This window comes from Loxodonta africana, chromosome 6 (genome assembly GCF_030014295.1).
Source record: "Loxodonta africana isolate mLoxAfr1 chromosome 6, mLoxAfr1.hap2, whole genome shotgun sequence".
NCBI lineage: Eukaryota > Metazoa > Chordata > Mammalia > Proboscidea > Elephantidae > Loxodonta > Loxodonta africana.
Window position 1 is genome coordinate 138,488,365 of NC_087347.1, and position 18,967 is coordinate 138,507,331.

Consider the following 18,967-nt stretch of genomic DNA (forward strand, 5'->3'; position numbering starts at 1 on the left):
GAATGGGAGGGCGTTCAAGATTGGGGCCTTAATTCAGTATTGGAGTTCGTGGGTACTACAGACAATTAATTAAGCATTTGGCTCTTATCCAAAAGGTTGTTGTTTGAGTCCACCCAGAGGCACCTTAGAAGAAAGGCTTGGCAATTCACTTACGAAAAACTAGCCCTTCAAAATCCGGGAGCATAGTTTCACTCTGTCACACATGGGGTTACCCTGAATCAGAATTGACGCCATGGCAACTGATTTGGATTTTTTGTTTAATGTATTATTACCTTTTCTCTGTATTTCTAACAGCTGTCTCTAGTTTTGACTTCTCTATGTGTTTCAAAGGCAGCCCAAAATACAATGCTAAAACTTTCCCCGAAGTTGGGAGTTTATAAGACTGTGGTCCAAATCTTGTAAAAAAGGCAGAAAACTTTAAAATAATTCTTCATTATCATAACTTCCTGTTGTAGTTTGTAGTTGTATTAAAGCAGATAAAGTGCATAGTTGGTAACAGATGATGTATACCTTTATTTTTAAGCCGGCCCCTAACTGCAAAAAGAAGTCCTACTGGAAGCAGCACATCTAGAGGTAAGATGAAGAGCTGGGAGAAGGTAGTCCCTGGAGGCCTGCCTCTGTTTTTCACTTCAGGTGGAGCTGTACAGCCTGCCTGGTCGCAGGAAGCCTGTGACCTGCTCTCAGTGTGTTAGGTTTGGAAAGTGTGCCGCTCTGCTTTGTGTTCTCACAGTCCCTGACAGAGCTCCATATTTCCCGTTGAGCAGACACCATCAGCCTGACTTATGCTCCGTGACCACCTGTAACCTGCCTCCCTCCCGCATCCTGTTACTGCCACAGATAGCGCCACTCCTTGCCTCCTCACTTGATGAGAGAAGGGGGGGGCCCTTGTGGTGTTGTGAGTCTCAGCAGCAGCAGCAGCAGCTTAGTGGCTGTTAGAGATGGGAGGGTGGTACGTTTTCCTGAAAGAGGGATGGAGGGCCTCTAGGTAAGCATGCCCTTGACATTTGTGCTGCATCCTTAGGAAACTGGCCAGATGAGAAAGTTTTTGTGTTATTTTACTTCTCATATTAACCAGAAATGTGGTCCATTTTGGGGGCGGGCGGGGGGGGGAGGCGGTGGTGGTTAATAACCTTATAAGAAAACAAATGTCATAAGTATATAGTCCAGGTCACTTTTTAATTTCCGTCAGCTCTTTGGCTGAACTCTGTCTTCGGTGACTAGGAGAAAGTGTTTGTCACTGCTGTGTGCTTCGATATTTGTTAAAACTGGGTATTTCTTTTCAAGAAAGTAAAACAACAATAAATATTGATAATTCCAATATAGTCCTTACTGACATTTTGTCCTTCGTTACTGAAGCTTCTACAGTTAGTACCAAATCTATGTCAACAACTGGGTCCCTCCAGCGGTCTCGAAGTGATATTGATGTGAACGCAGCAGCCAGTGCCAAATCCAAAGTCTCCTCGTCTTCCGGTGTCACGCCCTTCAGCTCCGCAGCAGCTTTGCCTCCAGGATCATATGCGTCCTTAGGTAACCGTACCCCTCCGCCCAACACCCTTTCCCTCTGCTTCCGCTGTTTGAGTGATATCTGCTCTGCTTAAGTTGTGTTGCTTGTTTAGCAAATTACAAAAACCCTAATTGAGGACACTTTTACTGTCACAGGGCTGGATATTTAAGTATAGATGACTTTCTGTAGTTCTTGCTGGTTAACAGCCACTTTTTTTCGAACGTCTCCTTTCTCTGAGGCATTATCCTTTTTAGTGATGAGTAAGCATACTCAGTGTGTGGCACTGAGTACTCCTTCCCTCAGCTTCACTTGCTCCATCATGGCAAGCCCACTCTCCACAGGGCCGAAGCTCAGTTTTCCCTCTTCCTGGCACTGTGGGAGCAAGCCAGAGGATTTTGTGAGGAAGTCTATAGATTCACCAAAGATAGCCATTGTAGCATGTCCTCAATTTAAAAGTACAGCAGTGGGGGTGGGGCAGGATTCCAGAGAGACGTGGTAGACTTACCACAAGGAGCATACTGTGCAAGGAGTGCTGTCCTCCCATGTATCACCATGAAAGCCCACCCTGTCTCTAATGGTTGTCCCTCCAAAAAATTTTTAAATTATTTTTAGACCTTCTTCCAAATGAATTAATATCTACCACATCAGTAGGTCAGTTACTCATGTTTTCTGGCAAATATTTAATACCTACTGTATTAAGGCTGGTGTTAGTTTCTTTCATTTTATTTTTGAAAGGCCCAAGTTGTTCAAAACCAAAATATGGGAATTAGCTAGATGGTTTTATTTTGGATTTGAAGGAAATGAATAAAATTTAGACTTCTCGGGACTTAGTTATTTAGGTGGCTTACAAACTAATTCCAAAGTCAGTTCTAAAACTAAAGTTCTGGAAATGTTTTGAGAGTTGGAAGCACAGGAAGAGAACACTGAGAGAAGGTTCTTGGATCTGCCATCTGTTAGCTTTGTGACCTTGACCTGGCCGCATAATCCTTGACTCTGTTTTCCCTACCCATGAGTTACTGGTACTAATAGCCACCTAACTCAGATCTGTGAGGTGGACCAGTGAAATTATATGACGGCCCTTTGTAAACTGTCATTGTATAAGGTAAAAGAAAGTGTGATTACTACAGGAATGTTACGAATTTGAAGGTATATATTCTGGAACGTTTCTCTCTGGGAAAACTTAACTCATACATACGTTTCCATTGGGAAGAAACGCGGTTAAGAGCTCTCCTTTTCCACCAGCTGTTACAGCGTTCTGTAGCAGTGTTCATATCAGATTGACATGTAATCATTAGAGAGAAATAATGACCCTGCTCTCCTATAGTGACTCAGTTCTGTTCGTTTTAGTTCAATTTTTAAGGACTTACCTGTGTTTCAATACATTTGATCCATCTTTGGTATTTGTAGTTGCTATTTGTTTTGTTGCTTGAAAACTTGAGTAAAAGCGATCTCTTAAAGTACCTAAGTAGCCTTTGTTTTTCTGTATTTGGACTGTTTTAATATGGCCGTGTAGACTTCCCCCAGGACAAATAAAAGTACTCACGTCCTTTAATCTGATGATAGGAAACTGACGCCTTAGAGGCACTGATGATAGATTTTAACTCAGTGTTACCTCTTTAATAACAAGACCAGAGAATCATACCTCCACTTCCCTTACCATAGAAAGCCTGGTGGCGTAGTGGTTAAGAGCTACAGCTGCTCACTAAAAGGTCTGCAATTCAAATCCACCAGATGCTCCTTGGAGACTCTGCGGGGCAGTTCTACTCTGTCTTATAGGGTCGCCATGAGTCAGAATCGACTTGACGGCAACGGGCTTGGGCTTCCTTTCTATAATGATAAAAACAAAACAAAACGTAAAACACCTGAAATATACAGTCCTACTGAGAATTTGTCACAGTTACTACTTAGTTTGACACATTCGCAGTAGTGCGTTCCCCGTTTGTGCAGAAGTGTAGCATTGAAGCTGACGATCCTTTTCCACACTTGTAGAGTCCAGACACAGGAGGGAAGACATGGAGCACGTAGGCCTGGACCCAGGTACTGTGCTTGACAGCGTCTGCTGCTGGACACGTAGTTGGGATAGGCACTGCTAGCACTAGCTTCTCAGAGCTGCTGACTTGCCTCTGCCCTGCAGTGACTCTGTAATACTTGTAGTTTTCCCCTCTATGCTGCTAGTACTTAATTCCAGGGGAGGGGAACTCTTAAAGAAGATGAGAATCGGCTAAGGCAAAAAACAGTTACTCTTCTGACTGTGGTACTCCTGTGGGTCGCTCTTTTTTCTTTTGTGTTCCAAATCCAGAATCACATTCTACTAAGCTAACTTCATTGTAAGGCACACTGACAAGCTTCAGACTCTGCTTTGCTGTTGAACTTGTTTTCCTTTTAATTTTATTTTAAATTGTACTTTTGCTTTTTTAGTAGCTAATAACATTCTGCTTTTTTATTTTTTGATGTCACTAACTATTCCCTGTTATCCCTTTCCTTGTTTTTTTTAATTTGCTTAAAGATGGTACTGCCACTAAAGCCGAGGGTAAGCGGTGTGTTTCTGTGATTGAGGTGTGTCCCCTCTGCTGGTCCTCTGTCCCACCCAGTGTTGCCTGGTGCCTAGTGTCCTCACTGCCATCCCTGCATGAAGTGTTGCACTCCTCCCCCTCCACTCACCTTGTCCCATCTCCACTCAGCTTTGCCCCTGCTCTACCTCAGCTCTCTTCGCTCTGTTTTTCAGTCGTGGTCTCGTGGGTTTGGGCACTCTGTTAAGGCTGCGTCTACATGGGCAGGAGCATGACGTGACCCCCTGTGCTTCTGGCTTGACGGACTGCTCATCTTGCATTTTATGGCACTTGAAGTATCCCCTTAGCCTTTCCTTTTTTTTTTCTTCTCCTTTATATTTTTGTGGCCTCGGGATTTGCCTTTCCTTTTTGAAGATAAAGTTCAGTGTCAATTATTCAGGTAAAAGTTTTTTCCCAGGTAATTTAGATAAATTACTTAAAATACTTTTCTCTGTAGGTGCTACTGAATTATGAGATAGCTTTTTTATCTGTGTCACTGGCACATGCCTCATTCATCCACTGATGACCATATATTAAGTGCCTTCTATGTACCATGTCCTATACTGCACACTGCAGAGAGAGCATGGCAGAAGAAATAAGCATGTCCAGATCTCCTTTGTCTCCTTTTTATTCCATCCTGAGGAAGCTTTCCTGAGTCTGCATTGCCTTTTGAATTTTAGACATCACTATTCCAGTCTCTGTAGGTTTTGGATTAGTGCACGCTAGAAAAGATCACCCCTTTCTAAAACCGATGGATAGAAAGCCTAATAATGCCTCGAATAATTAAAGTGTTGAGGAACCTTGCTTGTCTGCTTAAGATGGTAGTTTAGAGCCACCAACCCATCAGGATAATGATTTAATAACTAGGAACAGTTCATTTTCATACATTATTTAGCCACCCTAAAAGGCTAGCCTGCTAAGTAAACTGGGTTTTCTCTTGATGTGTGCAGTTCACAGTTCTTTTAATCCATGTCTCTCCTTAAGCTACTCATAAAGAAAAAAATAGGAATGAATCTTTTTTTAGATTAACATAATCCTGAGAACACTGTTTCTCAAACTTACCCCATAATAAGAATCACCTGGATGATTTTTGAAACAAAAAAAGAGGTTCCTGAGTCCTTCTGATTCAGTAAGTACGTCAGGAGCCAGGGAATCTGTGCAGTTGGGGAAGTTCATGAAACATACCCCAAAATGAAAAGACAGACAAGAAGCCTGGGTGCACGGTGAGACCCTCATTTGTGAGAGCAGGAGACTGAGGTTACATGTAATTGTGAAGCTGATTGATGATTTTCTTCATTTGTTTCATAATGAGTAATTTTATATTTCCCCATCCCTAAGAAATGGTCCTAAGTATTTCCTCAGCCTAGTTAGTTGGAAGGGATGTGGTGGAAGGATGGAATAGAGTAATACAGATAAAATGGAAAGTGATGACATTACGTGGGAAATTTTTACTTTCTAGAATGCCCTGATTCCATATGCCTATGGAACAGAATAGAGATCAGCCTGTTATTCTGCCCAGCACCAGAAATTTTTAACTTTTTTTTTTTAACCAGTTGCACAGTCCTGAGCAAGGTCAGAAGTTTGTACTTTCAGTTTTGTGCAAGAGACTAAGAAAAAGAGACAAGGAAGTTTCTTACTAGTTCTCCTTCTCATAGGAGAAATTGGGGGGATGATAATTAAATATCTGGGCCCTTGATTTTTTACAGAGTTCAGAACCATAAAAAGAGAGCCTTTTTACCAGAAACAAAGTGAGTCCTAGTCTTTGTATACAAGGGCTATGTAGGCTGTTTCCAGACTGACCAGCTGCAGCCTCTCGTCATGAGAGAGAGAGACATCCCTGGTAGACTTGCCAATTCTGACACTTCTAGGATGTCGTATTTATCTTATTTTAGCAGTGTAGCTTGGAGAGTAATGATTCTTTAAAAAACCACAGACAGGTATAGAAAAAGACTACAGGAAACTTCCTTGATTACCTTGTCAGTATGTATCTTTGGAATCATTATGGGCCTTTTTTCATTTGTTAATAAATCTTTGCCAAATATTTTACTATCTAGCTGCTGAAACAAGGAGAGATACACACTTTCATCATTACGAGGCAAACAAAGGATTTTTCAGTCGGTGGTTGGAAGCACTAAATCCAAAATCTAGGCAATATGTTTGAGTTCTGGAAACTGCCTGATTATAGTAATTAAGGAAAAAAAAGTGTTTTTAAAGAGTTGTGTATTATACACATCAAGAAACCTTCCTAAAAAAATTTTGTAAAGAACTAAAAACTTGTGGATAAAAGTTTATTTCCAGGTTATCTTTTAGCATGTTATATTGGGTAATTTTGGGATTTGGAGGAAGAAAGCATTTATTTTATTAATTTTGTTGCTCGTGAGAAAATTCATCATTAGATGTTGAAGTTGTCTGGCAAATTAACATACTCTCAATGTGACACTTTTTCTTAAAGCTAAGGTATGTAGTAAAAACATTCATGTATTTTTTTTCCCAAAAATAAATAATTTTAAATGAAAAATTATAATCCTTGAGTGACCCATGGATACTGACAACTCATTGATAATTTCAGAGAATGGATCATCATATGTTATTAAGAGTTAATCAGAGTTTTTACCAACTTAACTCTTGGTGATTTTAAGTAAGATCATGCAGGAAAAGCTGTGTAGCCTTGTCTGCTCGTCAGGAAAAAGAACTTAGGCTTTAGCTTTATGGCAAGCAGAACATTTGGCATTGCGGTATATTTACCCAAGAACTATGAATTTTTAAAAAATTAGCCTTTATACAAAATGAAAAAGTACATGTCTATAAATTGAAGTAAAAGCGTGCTAAGCTTTTATGCTTTTATCTTTAAAAAAATAGTAATGAAAAGTATTCTTTTCAGGGGGCTAGTTGTTGGTATTAAAATTTATAGGTAATTAGTCTCCAAATTTTGATTCTATTGAAAGTGTTACCTGTGAGTAGAGGCTGGTCTAATAGAACCTCAAGCAGGGAGACATAGAACAGGCATGTATGTCAGAATGGCCCAGTGTCATGAGAGTTGATAGTTATTTAGGAGACATTTTTTTTTTCTTTTAAATTTGTTTCTTCTTGTGGCTTTTTAAATTTTTTTCAGTTGTGCTTTAAGTGAAAGTTTACAATTCACATCATTTTCTCACACAAAAACTTTTATACACATTGTTATGTGACCCTAGTTGCTCTTCCTATAATATGACAGTACACTCCTCCTCTCCACCCTGTATTTCCTGTGTCCATTCAACCAGCACCTTCTCATCTCCCCTGCCTTCTCATCTCGCCTCCAGACAGGAGCTGCGGACATAGTCTCATGTGTCTGCTTGAGCTAAGAAGCTCACTCCTCACCAGTATCATTTTATGTCTTATAGTCTAGATTTAGTCTGAAGAGTTGGCTTTGGGAATGGTTTTAGTTTTAGGCTAACAGAGAGTCTGGGGCCATGTCCTCTGGGATCCTTCCAGTCTCAGTCAGACCATTAAGTCTGGTCTCTTTAGTAGAATCTGAGTTCTGCATCCCACTTTTCTCCAGCTCCATCAGGTACTCTCTGTAGTGTTCCCCGTCAGGACAGTCATTTGGTGGTAGCCGGGCACCATCTAGTTCTTTTGGTCTCAGGCTGATGGAGTCTCTGGTTTATGTGGCCCTTTCTATCTCTTGGGCTCATGTTTTCCTTGTGTCTTTGGTGTTCTTCATTCTCCTTTGCTCCAGGTGGGTAGGGACCAGTTGATGCATCTTAGATGGCTGCTTGCTAGCTTTTAAGACCCCAGATGCCACTCACCAAAGTGGGATGCAGAACATTTTCTTAATAAACTTGGTTAATGCCATTTGAACTAGATGTCCCCTGAGACCATGGTCCCTAGACCCTCACCCCCACTACTATGTCTCTCGAAGTATTTGGTTGTATTCAGGGAAGTTCTTAGCTTCTGCTTTAGTCCAGTTGTGCTGACTTCTGCTGTATTGTGTGTTGTCCTTCTCCTCACCTAAAGTCATTCTTGTCTACTATCTAGTTAGTGAATACCTCTCCTTCCCTCCCCACCCTCATAACCATCAAAGAATGTTTTCTTCTGTGTTTCAGCCTTTTCTTGAGTTCTTACAATAGCAGTCTCATACAATATTTGTCCTTCTGCGACTAGTTTCACTCAGCATGATGCCTTCCAGATTCCTCTATGTTATGAGATGTTTTGAGGATTCATCATTGTTCTTTATCATTGGGTAGTATTGCATTGTGTTGAATATACCAGAATTTGTTTATCCATTCACCTGTTGATGAACACCTAGGTTGTTTCCATCTTTTTGCTATTGTAAACGGTGCTACAGTGACCATGGGCTTGCATATATCTGTTCGTGTGAAGGTCTTATTTCTGTAGGATATATTCCAAGGAGTGGGATTGCAGGACAGTATGGTAGTTCTATTTCTAGCTTTTTAAGGAAGCACCAAACTGATTTCCAAAGTGGTTGTACCATTTTACATTCCCACCAGCAGTATATAAGTGTTCTGGTCTCTCTACAAACTCTCTAACATTTAATATTTTGTGTTTTTTGGATTAATGCCAGCCTTGTTGGAGTGAGATGAAATCTCATTGTAGCTTCGATTTGCATTTCTCTGATGGCTAACCAAAAAACCAAACCCAGTGCCATCGAGTTGATGCTGACTCATAGCGACCCTATAGGACAGAGTAGAACTGCCCCACAGAGTTGCCAAGGAGCGCCTGGCAGATTCGAACTACGGACCCTTTGGTTAGCAGCCATAGCTCTTAACCACTACGCCACCAGGGTTTCCTCTGATGGCTAGGAGACCTTTTTAAAAAAAATAATATTGTGCTTTAGAAGAAAGTTTACACAGCAAATTAGGTTCCCATTTAACAATTTTTTTACAGATTTTTCCGTGCCATTGGTTACAGTTTTCACAGTGTGTCAGCATTCTCGTTTGTTCTGTTTCCATTATCTAGCTTCCTTTCCTGTCCTTGCCATCTCATCTTTGCTTTTGGATAAAGTTGACGGTTTGGTCTCATATAGTTGATTGTTTAAGGGAGTACATTACTGATAGATGATATTGTTTATTTTTTAAGCTGGTCTATTATTTGTCTGAAAGGTGACCTCCAGAATACCAAAGAGACCTTTTAATTTTTATAATTTGTAAATTGGAAATGTGCTGACAAATTTTTGAAACATAAAAACACAACGAAAAGCTTAGTGATATGATGGTATCTAGTGGGCCCCATGTGTTTTCTCTTTAAGGGGACAAAAATTGACAATTTGATGTTTAACTGACGTAGGCTGAACTGAAGCTGAAGCTCTGGTGGCGCAGTGGTTGAAAGCTCAGGCTGCCAACCGAGAAGGGGGCCGTTGGGACCCACCAAGCCGCTGCTTGGAAGCCCTGCGGGCCCGTTCCGCTCTGTGCTGGAGGGTTGCTCTGAGTGGGGACCCACTGGGTGGATGGCAGGGTGTTTGTTTGTTTGTTTGTTTGTTTGTTTATGCAGGTTTAGTTTACATGCTCTGGGGGCTTTTCCAGAATAATGGCAATGTGGTTAGAAAGAAGTCTTCGGCAGCACTGCTAAAAAGCCTCTGGATAGGAATATTCTTTCTTTATCCCATAATGACTTTGCACTCCCCTGAATTGCTTGCTTTCCTGCGATTCTGCTGTTCTCTCTTTAGTTGGTTGGTTGCTTGTTAGTCGATTCGTTTCTTGTCCCTCCCGCAGCATTTTTCTCCCAGTTGTATATAGTTCTCTACTTATTTCTTTTTTTGATTTATCTTACTTACGCTGACCTTTTTTTTTTTTTCCTTTCACATCTGCCATACTCTCTCCCTCTGCCACTTAACAGGTCTTGATATAGAAGTATGTTTTTACTGTTTGTTACATTTATTGAGTAGATTTTATTTTCCTTAAAAAACAGAGAAAGTTTATGTTATCCCTTTAAAACATATACAGACACAGTAATATGGCCAAGTCAATAAAAAGAGCAAAACTCTCCCTGTAAAATATATCTGAGTAAAAACAACAGAGACCCTTGAAACTGCACAGATGAGTTCCCAAGAAAGTAAGGGAAGTTTAAAACTGGAAGAACGGTTTAAAAAAAAAAAAACAAAAAAACTAGAGTGCTAAGCTTTTTAAGACTGTCCTGATGACTTGGGTATTAATGTGTGCCAATAGAGGCCAAGTGGTACAGTGGTTAAAACACTTGGCTGCTAATCGAGAGGTTGGCAGTACAAGCTCGTGAGCTACTCCGTGGGAGAAAAAGGTGGCAGTTTGCTTCTTTAAAGATTTGCAGCCTTGGAAACCGTATGGCGTAGTTCTACTCTTTCCTATAGGGTCGCTATGCATCGGAATCTACTTGACAGCTGTGGGTTTGGTTTACAGAGCACACCAAAAATAAGACCTTGAGCTCACCCCAGGTGAAAAGTTAGGAGTTGGCATGAAACCAGCATTATCAAGGGCCATATATCCTTGAAAATAGGACTAGAGGGGGAAAAAAGTCTTTTTAGTCTTAAAAATGAGTTGAGGAGACATCTGTCTTGGCTTTGTTCTAGGCAGAGAAAGAAAACAGTCTTCCCTAATAATTTGTAACTAAGCTTTATTCTCACACAAATTGTGTTTTAAATTTATTTTTATGGCCTCTAGGAAATTTCAAGCTGTTGAGTTAAAGTGGTCTGGATTTGTAGTCGTCGAGGAAGCCACTCTCAATCTGGCTGCTCAGGCTTCCCATAGATTAAAATCTGCCAAATATGAGCTCCTAGTTCAAAATTACATCATCATAAGTGAGAATCAGCGGGGGGAAAAAAAATGGAAGTAATACCTTAAGGACTTAAGACATTGGTATGATCAGTTATGGAATATAAAATAACTATGTTTAAAAGAAAGAAGGACTTCTAATTTTAGCAATATACAGAATTTGAGCAATCCTCCCAGTTGAGAAGACATTACCGACCTGAAATGGAATCAGTGAACCCACAAATCTCAAATTCTAAACAGAAGTAGGAACGTTACTAGGTGAAGACTAAACTGGCTTTCACCCTGAGGTTTTTGGATGAACCATGGAAACCGTGGGTATACTCTGATGACTGTCCAGGGCACAAGGAACAGGAGATAAAACCCAGACCCACAAGACCTGCATCATCATTGGTGAACATAAGTTAGACTAATATACTGAAGAAGACAACCTTGGTACTGGGTGAAAGGGGGAAATAATCTCCCCTAGGAATTTGCAACAAGAAGCTGGGCCTTCACAAAGGCTTTTGGTTAAAATATATGCCACCTTTGTGGTCTGGAAATCCCAAATAGATAAATCAATTTAAAGTGGTTGTGGAGTGCTTGTGGCCACAGGACAGTAGCAGAAGCAAACATAGATCCTCTCTTGAAGAATTCAGCTTTAGCCCAGATCTTGAAGAATCCCCATAGACAAAGTTTGAAGAAAACCGATCATTTCATCATCAAAATCATGAAATACAGAAGGAAATGAGACACCATGAGTGAAAAACAACAGAAACAACAGGCATCAGAATTAGGCCCACGAGCACTGCAGATATTGGAATAATCACAAAGAGAATATAAATAGTCAAGCTTTAAAAGCTGAAATTTTAGAGAAGCAGTGGCATAAGAGGCTATAAGGAATGACCAAGTAGGTTTTGAAAAAAACAAATGAAACATCTAGAAATAAAAATATAGTAAGTTATTAAAACTGAAAACTCATCAGGTAGATAAGTAGCAGATGATGTAGCTGAAGACAAATTCATGAATTTAAGACAAAAATGAAGACATTATCCAGTATACCATACAGAAAGATAAAGTTGGCATATATGAAAGAGATATTATGATACATGGAAGGCAGTGAAAAAATTTAATATATCTAATTGGAGTAAAAAAAAAAAAAAATTGGCATAGAAGAGAAAAATTAATAAAATAGGAAATAATCATTCCCTGGAGAGGATTAGGAAACCCTGGTGCCCGTGTAATGGTTAAGAGCTACGGCTGCTAACCAAAAGGTCAGCAGTTCGAATCTACCTGGCGCTCCTTGGAAACTCTGGGGCAGTTCTACTCTGTCCTGTAGGATCACTATGGGTCGGGTCGGAATCGACTCAACAGGAACAGGTTTGGGTTTTTGTTTTTCGTTTTTGTAAAGAGAAGATTAACAAATAAAAATTTGATCCGATTGTCAGTGCTCTTAGGCAGACTATCAGAAAGGTCAATTGAAATAGAGAAAAGATACAAATAAACTATTAGGACTGATGAAGTAGGCAGAGCGCAGTAGAACTTTAAAAAGAAATAGAAGAAAACTTTGACAACTTTATGTTAACAATCTTGAATACAAATTTTACTGATGTGTAGAAAAATATTAGTCACCAAAATAGACTCAAAAAGAAGGAAATAACTTGAGTTCTTAGTTTTGAATTAGTACTTAAAACTCCACCACCCAACAGTAATTATTAAAATAGAAAATATACCCCAAAACTCTCTACCAGGCTCAGGTGGTTATATAAATTGTAAGAAGCATTGAATAATTTCAGTCTTACCAGGAACTCACCAAAAGAATCAAACCAAACTTGTTGCTCTTGAGTCAGTCTGACTCATAGCGACCCTAGGGGACAGGGTAGAACTGCCCCGTAGGGTTTCCAAGGAGCGCCTGGTAGATTTGAGCTGCTGACCTTTTTGTTAGGAGCTATAGCTCTTAACCACTATGCCACCAAGGTTTCCAAGGGACTTAGAAAAGGAGGGAATAGTTCCCTGGCTTCCTTACCTTACCTTCCTTACCTTCGTTCAAGCCTTAGGGTTTGTTTCTCTGCGTTTCTTTTCTCCAAACTTTACCAGATGATACGGTGGACGTGATTTTGAACTATATAAAAAGGCGCTGGGAATGGAAACTGGTTCATTTTTCCTCATCAGATTGTGATTTTGGGCAGTTCTATGGGCTGATGTAACCTCAGTATCAGAATGAGGTAAAGTACAATGCAGACAGCCTTACGTGTGCGTGCACGTCGTGGACAGACGTGTGGTTTAGCCCAAGACTGCAGAGATGTTTTAGTATTTTAAAAGTTGATAGACATAGATTACACATTAATAGATTAAAGGAGAAAATCCCTTTTATCTCAAAAGATGCAGACAAAGCATCTAAAAATTCAGCAAGCATTATATGACAAAAATGCTTAGCAACTAGGAATAGAAATGAATTTTTTTAACCTATGGAAACTCTATGGGGCAGTTCTACTCTGTCCTATAGGGTCTCTATGAGTCAGAATCGACTAGACGGCACTGGGATTTTTTTTTTTTGGAGGGGAGTATTGAGATATCATACTTATAAATTTTTTTTCTGATCTGGCATGGGACAAGGATGCCTGCCCTCACTACTTTCTTAAAATCCTTTTGTAGCCTATTTCGTAGAAGTAAATGGAGTTGTTTTTTCCCATGTTCCTTTTGCCTGGTTGGCTGCCTGGAACAGCACTGGGTTCTCATTCTTGGGCTAACCAAACGGGCGCAGGTATTGGGCAGGTTCACTCACTCCCCGTTTCTGTGTTTCCTCATTCGTAGAATGGGAATAATTACTTCATGGTGTTGTTGTGAAGGAGTCTTGGTTCTAGAATTTGTGCATAAATCTTTTTTAAAACTGGTATAAAATTCATTGATTGATTCTGGTTTTAGTTTTTAAAAATAGTTCATTATATTTTTGTTGTTGAGAATATACACAGCAGAACATAAACCAGATCGGCACCTTCAGCATGTACAGTTCAGTGATATTGATTATATTTTTTGAGTTGCACAGCCATTCTCACCTTCCTTTTCTGAGTTGGTCCTGCCACATTCTCCTTTTTTTTTTTTTATGGTGCGCTTTCTTTTACTGCTCCTTACCTTCGTTCAAGCCTTAGGGTTTGTTTCTCTGCATTTCTTTTCTCCAAACTTTACCAGATGATAGGGTGGACGTGATTTTGAACTATATAAAAAGGCGCTGGGAATGGAAACTGGTTCATTTTTCCTCATCAGATTGTGATTTTGATTGAACTTATGGCAGGAGAGACATTTTATGCCCCCTTGAAACCAGAAGAAGCCCTATATTAAAAAAAAAAAAAAAAAACAGTTTTTGAGCCCTAATCATATTGGTTTGATAACTAGTGATTTTGCATTTCTGAATTCATTTTTATTTTAATGGTGTTACACTTTAATAAGTAGAGATAACAGATTGCTTTATTTGTAATGGTAAATTCTTTTTTTAATATACACCTACAACATTGGATTCATTTTAGGCCAACATCTCTTCAGGTACTCGTAATGTCAGGCCTTTTAGACGTCATCTTTATAGCCTAGGAACTTGTTGACATACATGCTTTAACATGAAAGCTGAATGCTACATATCAAAACACTTTTCTTCAGATAGCTGTAGCTTTTGTTAACTGCAGAGTTAGGAAGGTTTTATTGGGTTTACTTTTTTTATAGTATATTTAAGATAACGGCTAATATTTTTCTGTTCTGTCTTTGGAAGTTTAACAGATTTGTAGACAATAAAAGAGAAAGAATCTAATCTGAAAATAACTATGGAAAAATTGCTCAAAATTCAGTGTATCACAACAGGGTATCACAACATCTGAAAATGTAACGTGCTAAAGTAACTGAAACGTAAGTGTTGGAAAAGTTCACTTGTCATGGCTCTCAGGCTGGCCGTGTGTCTGTGGCGTGTGTGTGTGCAGGAAATTGGGCAGGAGATCCGGGACTGAGGTTCACATAGAAGCTCCTGTCCCACCGTGCAGTTGGCTGTCACTACCCACGGTGTCGACTCTTTTCTTAAGTGACACTTACTTTGAAAATGTCATGGGAACTCTGTTTATTCTGTGTCCTGCAGGTCGAATCCGCACAAGACGACAGAGCTCTGGGAGCGCCACCAGTGTTTCCTCTACGCCCTCTGATAGTCGGGGCCGCAGCCGTGCTAAAGTGGTTTCTCAGTCCCAGCGTAAGAAGTGTATTCTCTGCTCTCTGTTATCACTGTTCTATTCAGCAGACCATTCTGTCATTGAAAATTGTACGGTATCACATTTAGGCATTCTTTTCTAAAGCACTTAAGTACAGTGACTTCAGGGGTAAAACATTTTTGTGATTCTTAAGATAATGTGAGTCTTGATGTTTGTCGAGTAAGCTTACAAAATGGAGTGTTCCATGTTGTCTTAGTTATCTAGTGCTTCTATAGCAGAAATACCACAAATGGATGACTTTAACAAACAGAAACTTATTTTTTCACACTTGAGTAGGCTAGAAGTGTGAATTCAGGATGCCAGCTCTAGGGGAAGGCTTTCTCTCTCTCTCTCTCTCTCTGTTGGCTCTAGGGAGGGTCCTTACCTCTTCAGCTTGTTTCCTGGTTTGTTGGAGATCACCGTGCGGCTTGGCATCAGTTTACCACATCTCTACTTGCTTGCTTGCTTTTTTGTTTAATCTCCTTTCTATGTCAAAAGATAATAATTTAAGACACACCCTACACTAATCCTGCTTAGAGGTTAGAATTTAAAACACATATTTGTGGGGGAGGGGGCATGATTCAATCCATAACATATGCTTATATATGTCTTTTTTCAGGTGATTTTAATTTTGTATTAGAAAGCATTAAAGAAGAAAAAGGAGTTTCTCGACCTGTCCTCAAGCCTCAGACTGAAACATATCTAGAATATGACTCATTTTTCTATTGTTAGGAGCCCTTCTGGCATAATTCAAGAGCAGTACCTAGGGAGATGGCTGTCAGTGTCGGCGTTCAGCGATCAGTAAATGCATTAAAAGCCCTTCCCTTTTAGCCCTCCGTCCTAGCCTTTACAGCCTGTGCCTGTTTTCTTGCCAGTGTGGGCTTTTGCTTTTCCCAGTGGCCTCCACTTCCATTGTTGATTGTATATGTTAAGTTAGTTGGGTGGCTTATTAGCCTCAGCCCTGAAAGCAGCCATAGCTGGAATGAATTTGTTTTTAAGTACTCTTAGACTCCAACCCTGGTATCTCACTTCCCAGTTACACAAAACTCTGAGTAGCCCGCTCCATCTGCATGTTTAGTGGAGCTGGCTGTGAGTGTTCATGGGCAAGTGGAGCGTGATGGAGGAAGAGTTTCCCGTTCCTCAGGCTCCTCAGCACAGCACTCTTCAGCTGGTGCGTGCTTGCAGCCACATGTTGGATTTTCTTAGTACGTGGAACACCATTCTCACCACTTTCTGAAGTTAGATACTTCTCATGTCCCTTTGTTAACAGTGGTCCTCGTCTTAAAAAAGCTCATGCCCTTTCTGAAAAGAAAGAGGAAGATCAGATTGCTGCCTTGGGTGAGGCGGCAGGATCTTTTTGAGATAGGTTGCATCGTGTAGTATAATGTACAAAAAACATGGGCTTTGGGGTCCAGACAAATCTGGGCTTGCATCCTGACCCTAGTATGATGTTAGCAAATCTTTTACCCTTTCTGAGCTTTCATTTAGGGAGCCCTGCTGGCACTGTGAGTAAAGTGTTTGGCCGCTAACCGAAAGGTCAGCAGTTCGAACTCGCCAGCCATTCCATAGCAGAAAGATGCGGCAGTCTGCTCCAGTGAAGATTTACAGCCTTGGGAACCCTGTGGGGGCAGCTCTGCTGTGTCCCATAGGGTCGCTATGAGTTGGAACCAACGTGACAGCAGTGGGTTTTGGTTTGGGAGCCTTCATTTCACTGTCTGTAAAATGGGTGATAATAACACCCACCTCATAGGGCTATCATGAAGGTTTAATAAAAATTATGAACCTGACATGTAATGGACGATCAGTCAACTGCAGCAGATGTTATGGCCCTGATTGCTCCCGATCTGCAGACCGCTCTCGGAGCTTGAGCCACCTTGACACTCCCGCCTTCATCCCTGTCCACTTCAGTAAGCTCAGCAGAGAAGACCAGGCAGGGCTTTGTAGGCTGAGGCATGTAAGACAGGACAGACTGATTGAGTTTATTAAGTCCAAGGGTTCTCTATTTCCTATAAAACCCACCTGGATTTTCACTCATATCAGGTGTGCAGGTACAGCCAGAATCTACCTTGGCAGCAACACCCCAGCTCTGGTTGTTCTGTAGAATCCTAGTGATGCCACAAGCCACAGACATAATTAACACTCTGGTAACCACCTGGTAAATATGGACCGCATCTTATTTCAAACAAAAAATGTTCAAGCCTCAGCCTATAGGTCAATATAATCACTGAGTTGAATAAAAAATGCCTAACTCTATCTGTGCAGTGTTCGTCCCTCCTTGGAGAATGAGGTGGAACAGTGTTTTACATTTCTTTGTCTCCTGTGTATTGGCATTGTCATCCCCAGGGCCCTGTGTCCCTAGGTGGGTTAGTGCTGCATTTCCCTCTTTACCCTGCAGGTTTACAAGTCCGTATGCTACCTCTGCTTAGAAGGTGGTGAAGAGTAGTAAAGTGTTTTTTCATAGTCAGAGTCAAGGGTGGTGACAGAGCTTTAAGCCTTCAGTCTTAGGGAAATAATGCACCTGGCCTTGGGGCTCCACTTTAAAAGCTCTTCAGTTTTACTCCACTTACTGAATTCCCCTCGCAAATGATTATTAAGACTGAACTGTAAGTTTAGGCATATAAATGAAATATTTTTTAAATTATTTTATTAAGAGGTGAATATAAGCACATTTATATATATTACAAATGTAGATATACTAGAATTCATAATTCTGCTTTAATAGTACATTTCATTAATGTTAGTTTTAGGGCTCTTAACAGTGGGCATATTTCAGATATTTGAGAATTACGGGCAGTGATAGGACATTCAGGTGGAACTAGTTAGTGACAGTTTTTCAATTCGTTGATGTTTACTGAGCACTTACTGTGTGGTAGGCGCTGTCGTAAGGTGGCAGTGAGACACAGATGAGCAAGGCACAGTCATTTGCCTCAGGCTGTGGGGAGCGGCAGGGCAGGTGTTCTCTACATCTCTCCAGCCTAGTGCTGGGCCTGGCACGTTGCAGGCTCTTAAGTGTTCCCTGAGCAGATCTGAATTAAGTACTAATAGAGTATGATACGTATAAAATAAATGTAAGTACAAAAGTACAATTAGAAGAACCAGTCCCATAGTCAGTGTTTTGTTAACGTGTTTGTGAACAGAGACATTTCTGCTGTGCTGCATGCTGACCTCTGCGTTGTCTTATTGTCTTTTAACCCGCTCTTTGCCTGTCCTTGGTCTGCTCTCCTAATCAAGGATCCAGATCTGCTAACCCTGCTGGCGGTAAGATCTTCTTCCTCTTGCCTTGTTTTTTCTGCGTACTCCCTCATCCCAAGTCCCTGCACAATATTAATTTCTTTCTTTATTGTGAGCTTAGTTGATCTATCTGCATTTTTTCTGTACGTTCTAATTCTAGAGTTTGAAATGGATTTCTTTCCTCCCTTTTTTTTTATTGTGTAGCAAAATTAATAGGCCCTGAGGCAAGTTTTTCACGGTAATGCGAATTAGTAGTTTTACACTAAGTTTCACTTTAAATTGTAGTAAAATCATTTCAAAGTATTAATTTTTGTCAGTAGTCACCTAGGCTATTGATTTGAATGATGGTACTTCTGTCTTCTTCCCTCCTCTCCCTCCCTCCCTCCTTTCCTCCCTTCCTCCTTTCTCCCTCCCTCCCTCCTCCTTTCCTCCCTTCCTCCCTTCTCCCTTCCTCCCTCCTCCCTCCCTTCCTTCCTCCTTACCCCCTCCCTCCCTCCTCCCTCCCTCCCTCCTTTCCTCCCTCCCTCACTCCCTCCTTTCCTCCCTCCCTCCCTTCCTCCTTTCCTCCCTCCTTCCCTCCCTCCCTCCTTCCTCCCTCCCTCCCTCACTCCCTCCTTTCCTCCCTCCCTCCCTTCCTCCTTTCCTCCCTCCTTCCCTCCCTCCCTCTTTCCTCCCTCCCTCCCTCACTCCCTCCTTTCCTCCCTCCCTCCCTTCCTCCTTTCCTCCCTCCCTCCCTTCCTCCTT

At 40.8% G+C, this 18,967-nt stretch overlaps 1 protein-coding gene across 1 annotated transcript in view; it reads left to right on the top strand.

The window, feature by feature from the left end:
- The window catches only part of CLASP1 (cytoplasmic linker associated protein 1), a 372,718-nt gene that overhangs the window by 254,089 nt on the left and 99,662 nt on the right, over window positions 1–18,967 (top strand). The window contains exons 18-20 of the mRNA XM_064287366.1: window positions 524–573; window positions 1,357–1,527; window positions 14,887–14,994. Of these exons, the coding sequence (XP_064143436.1) occupies window positions 524–573; window positions 1,357–1,527; window positions 14,887–14,994 (329 nt within the window). The remainder of the gene's footprint in view (window positions 1–523; window positions 574–1,356; window positions 1,528–14,886; window positions 14,995–18,967) is intronic.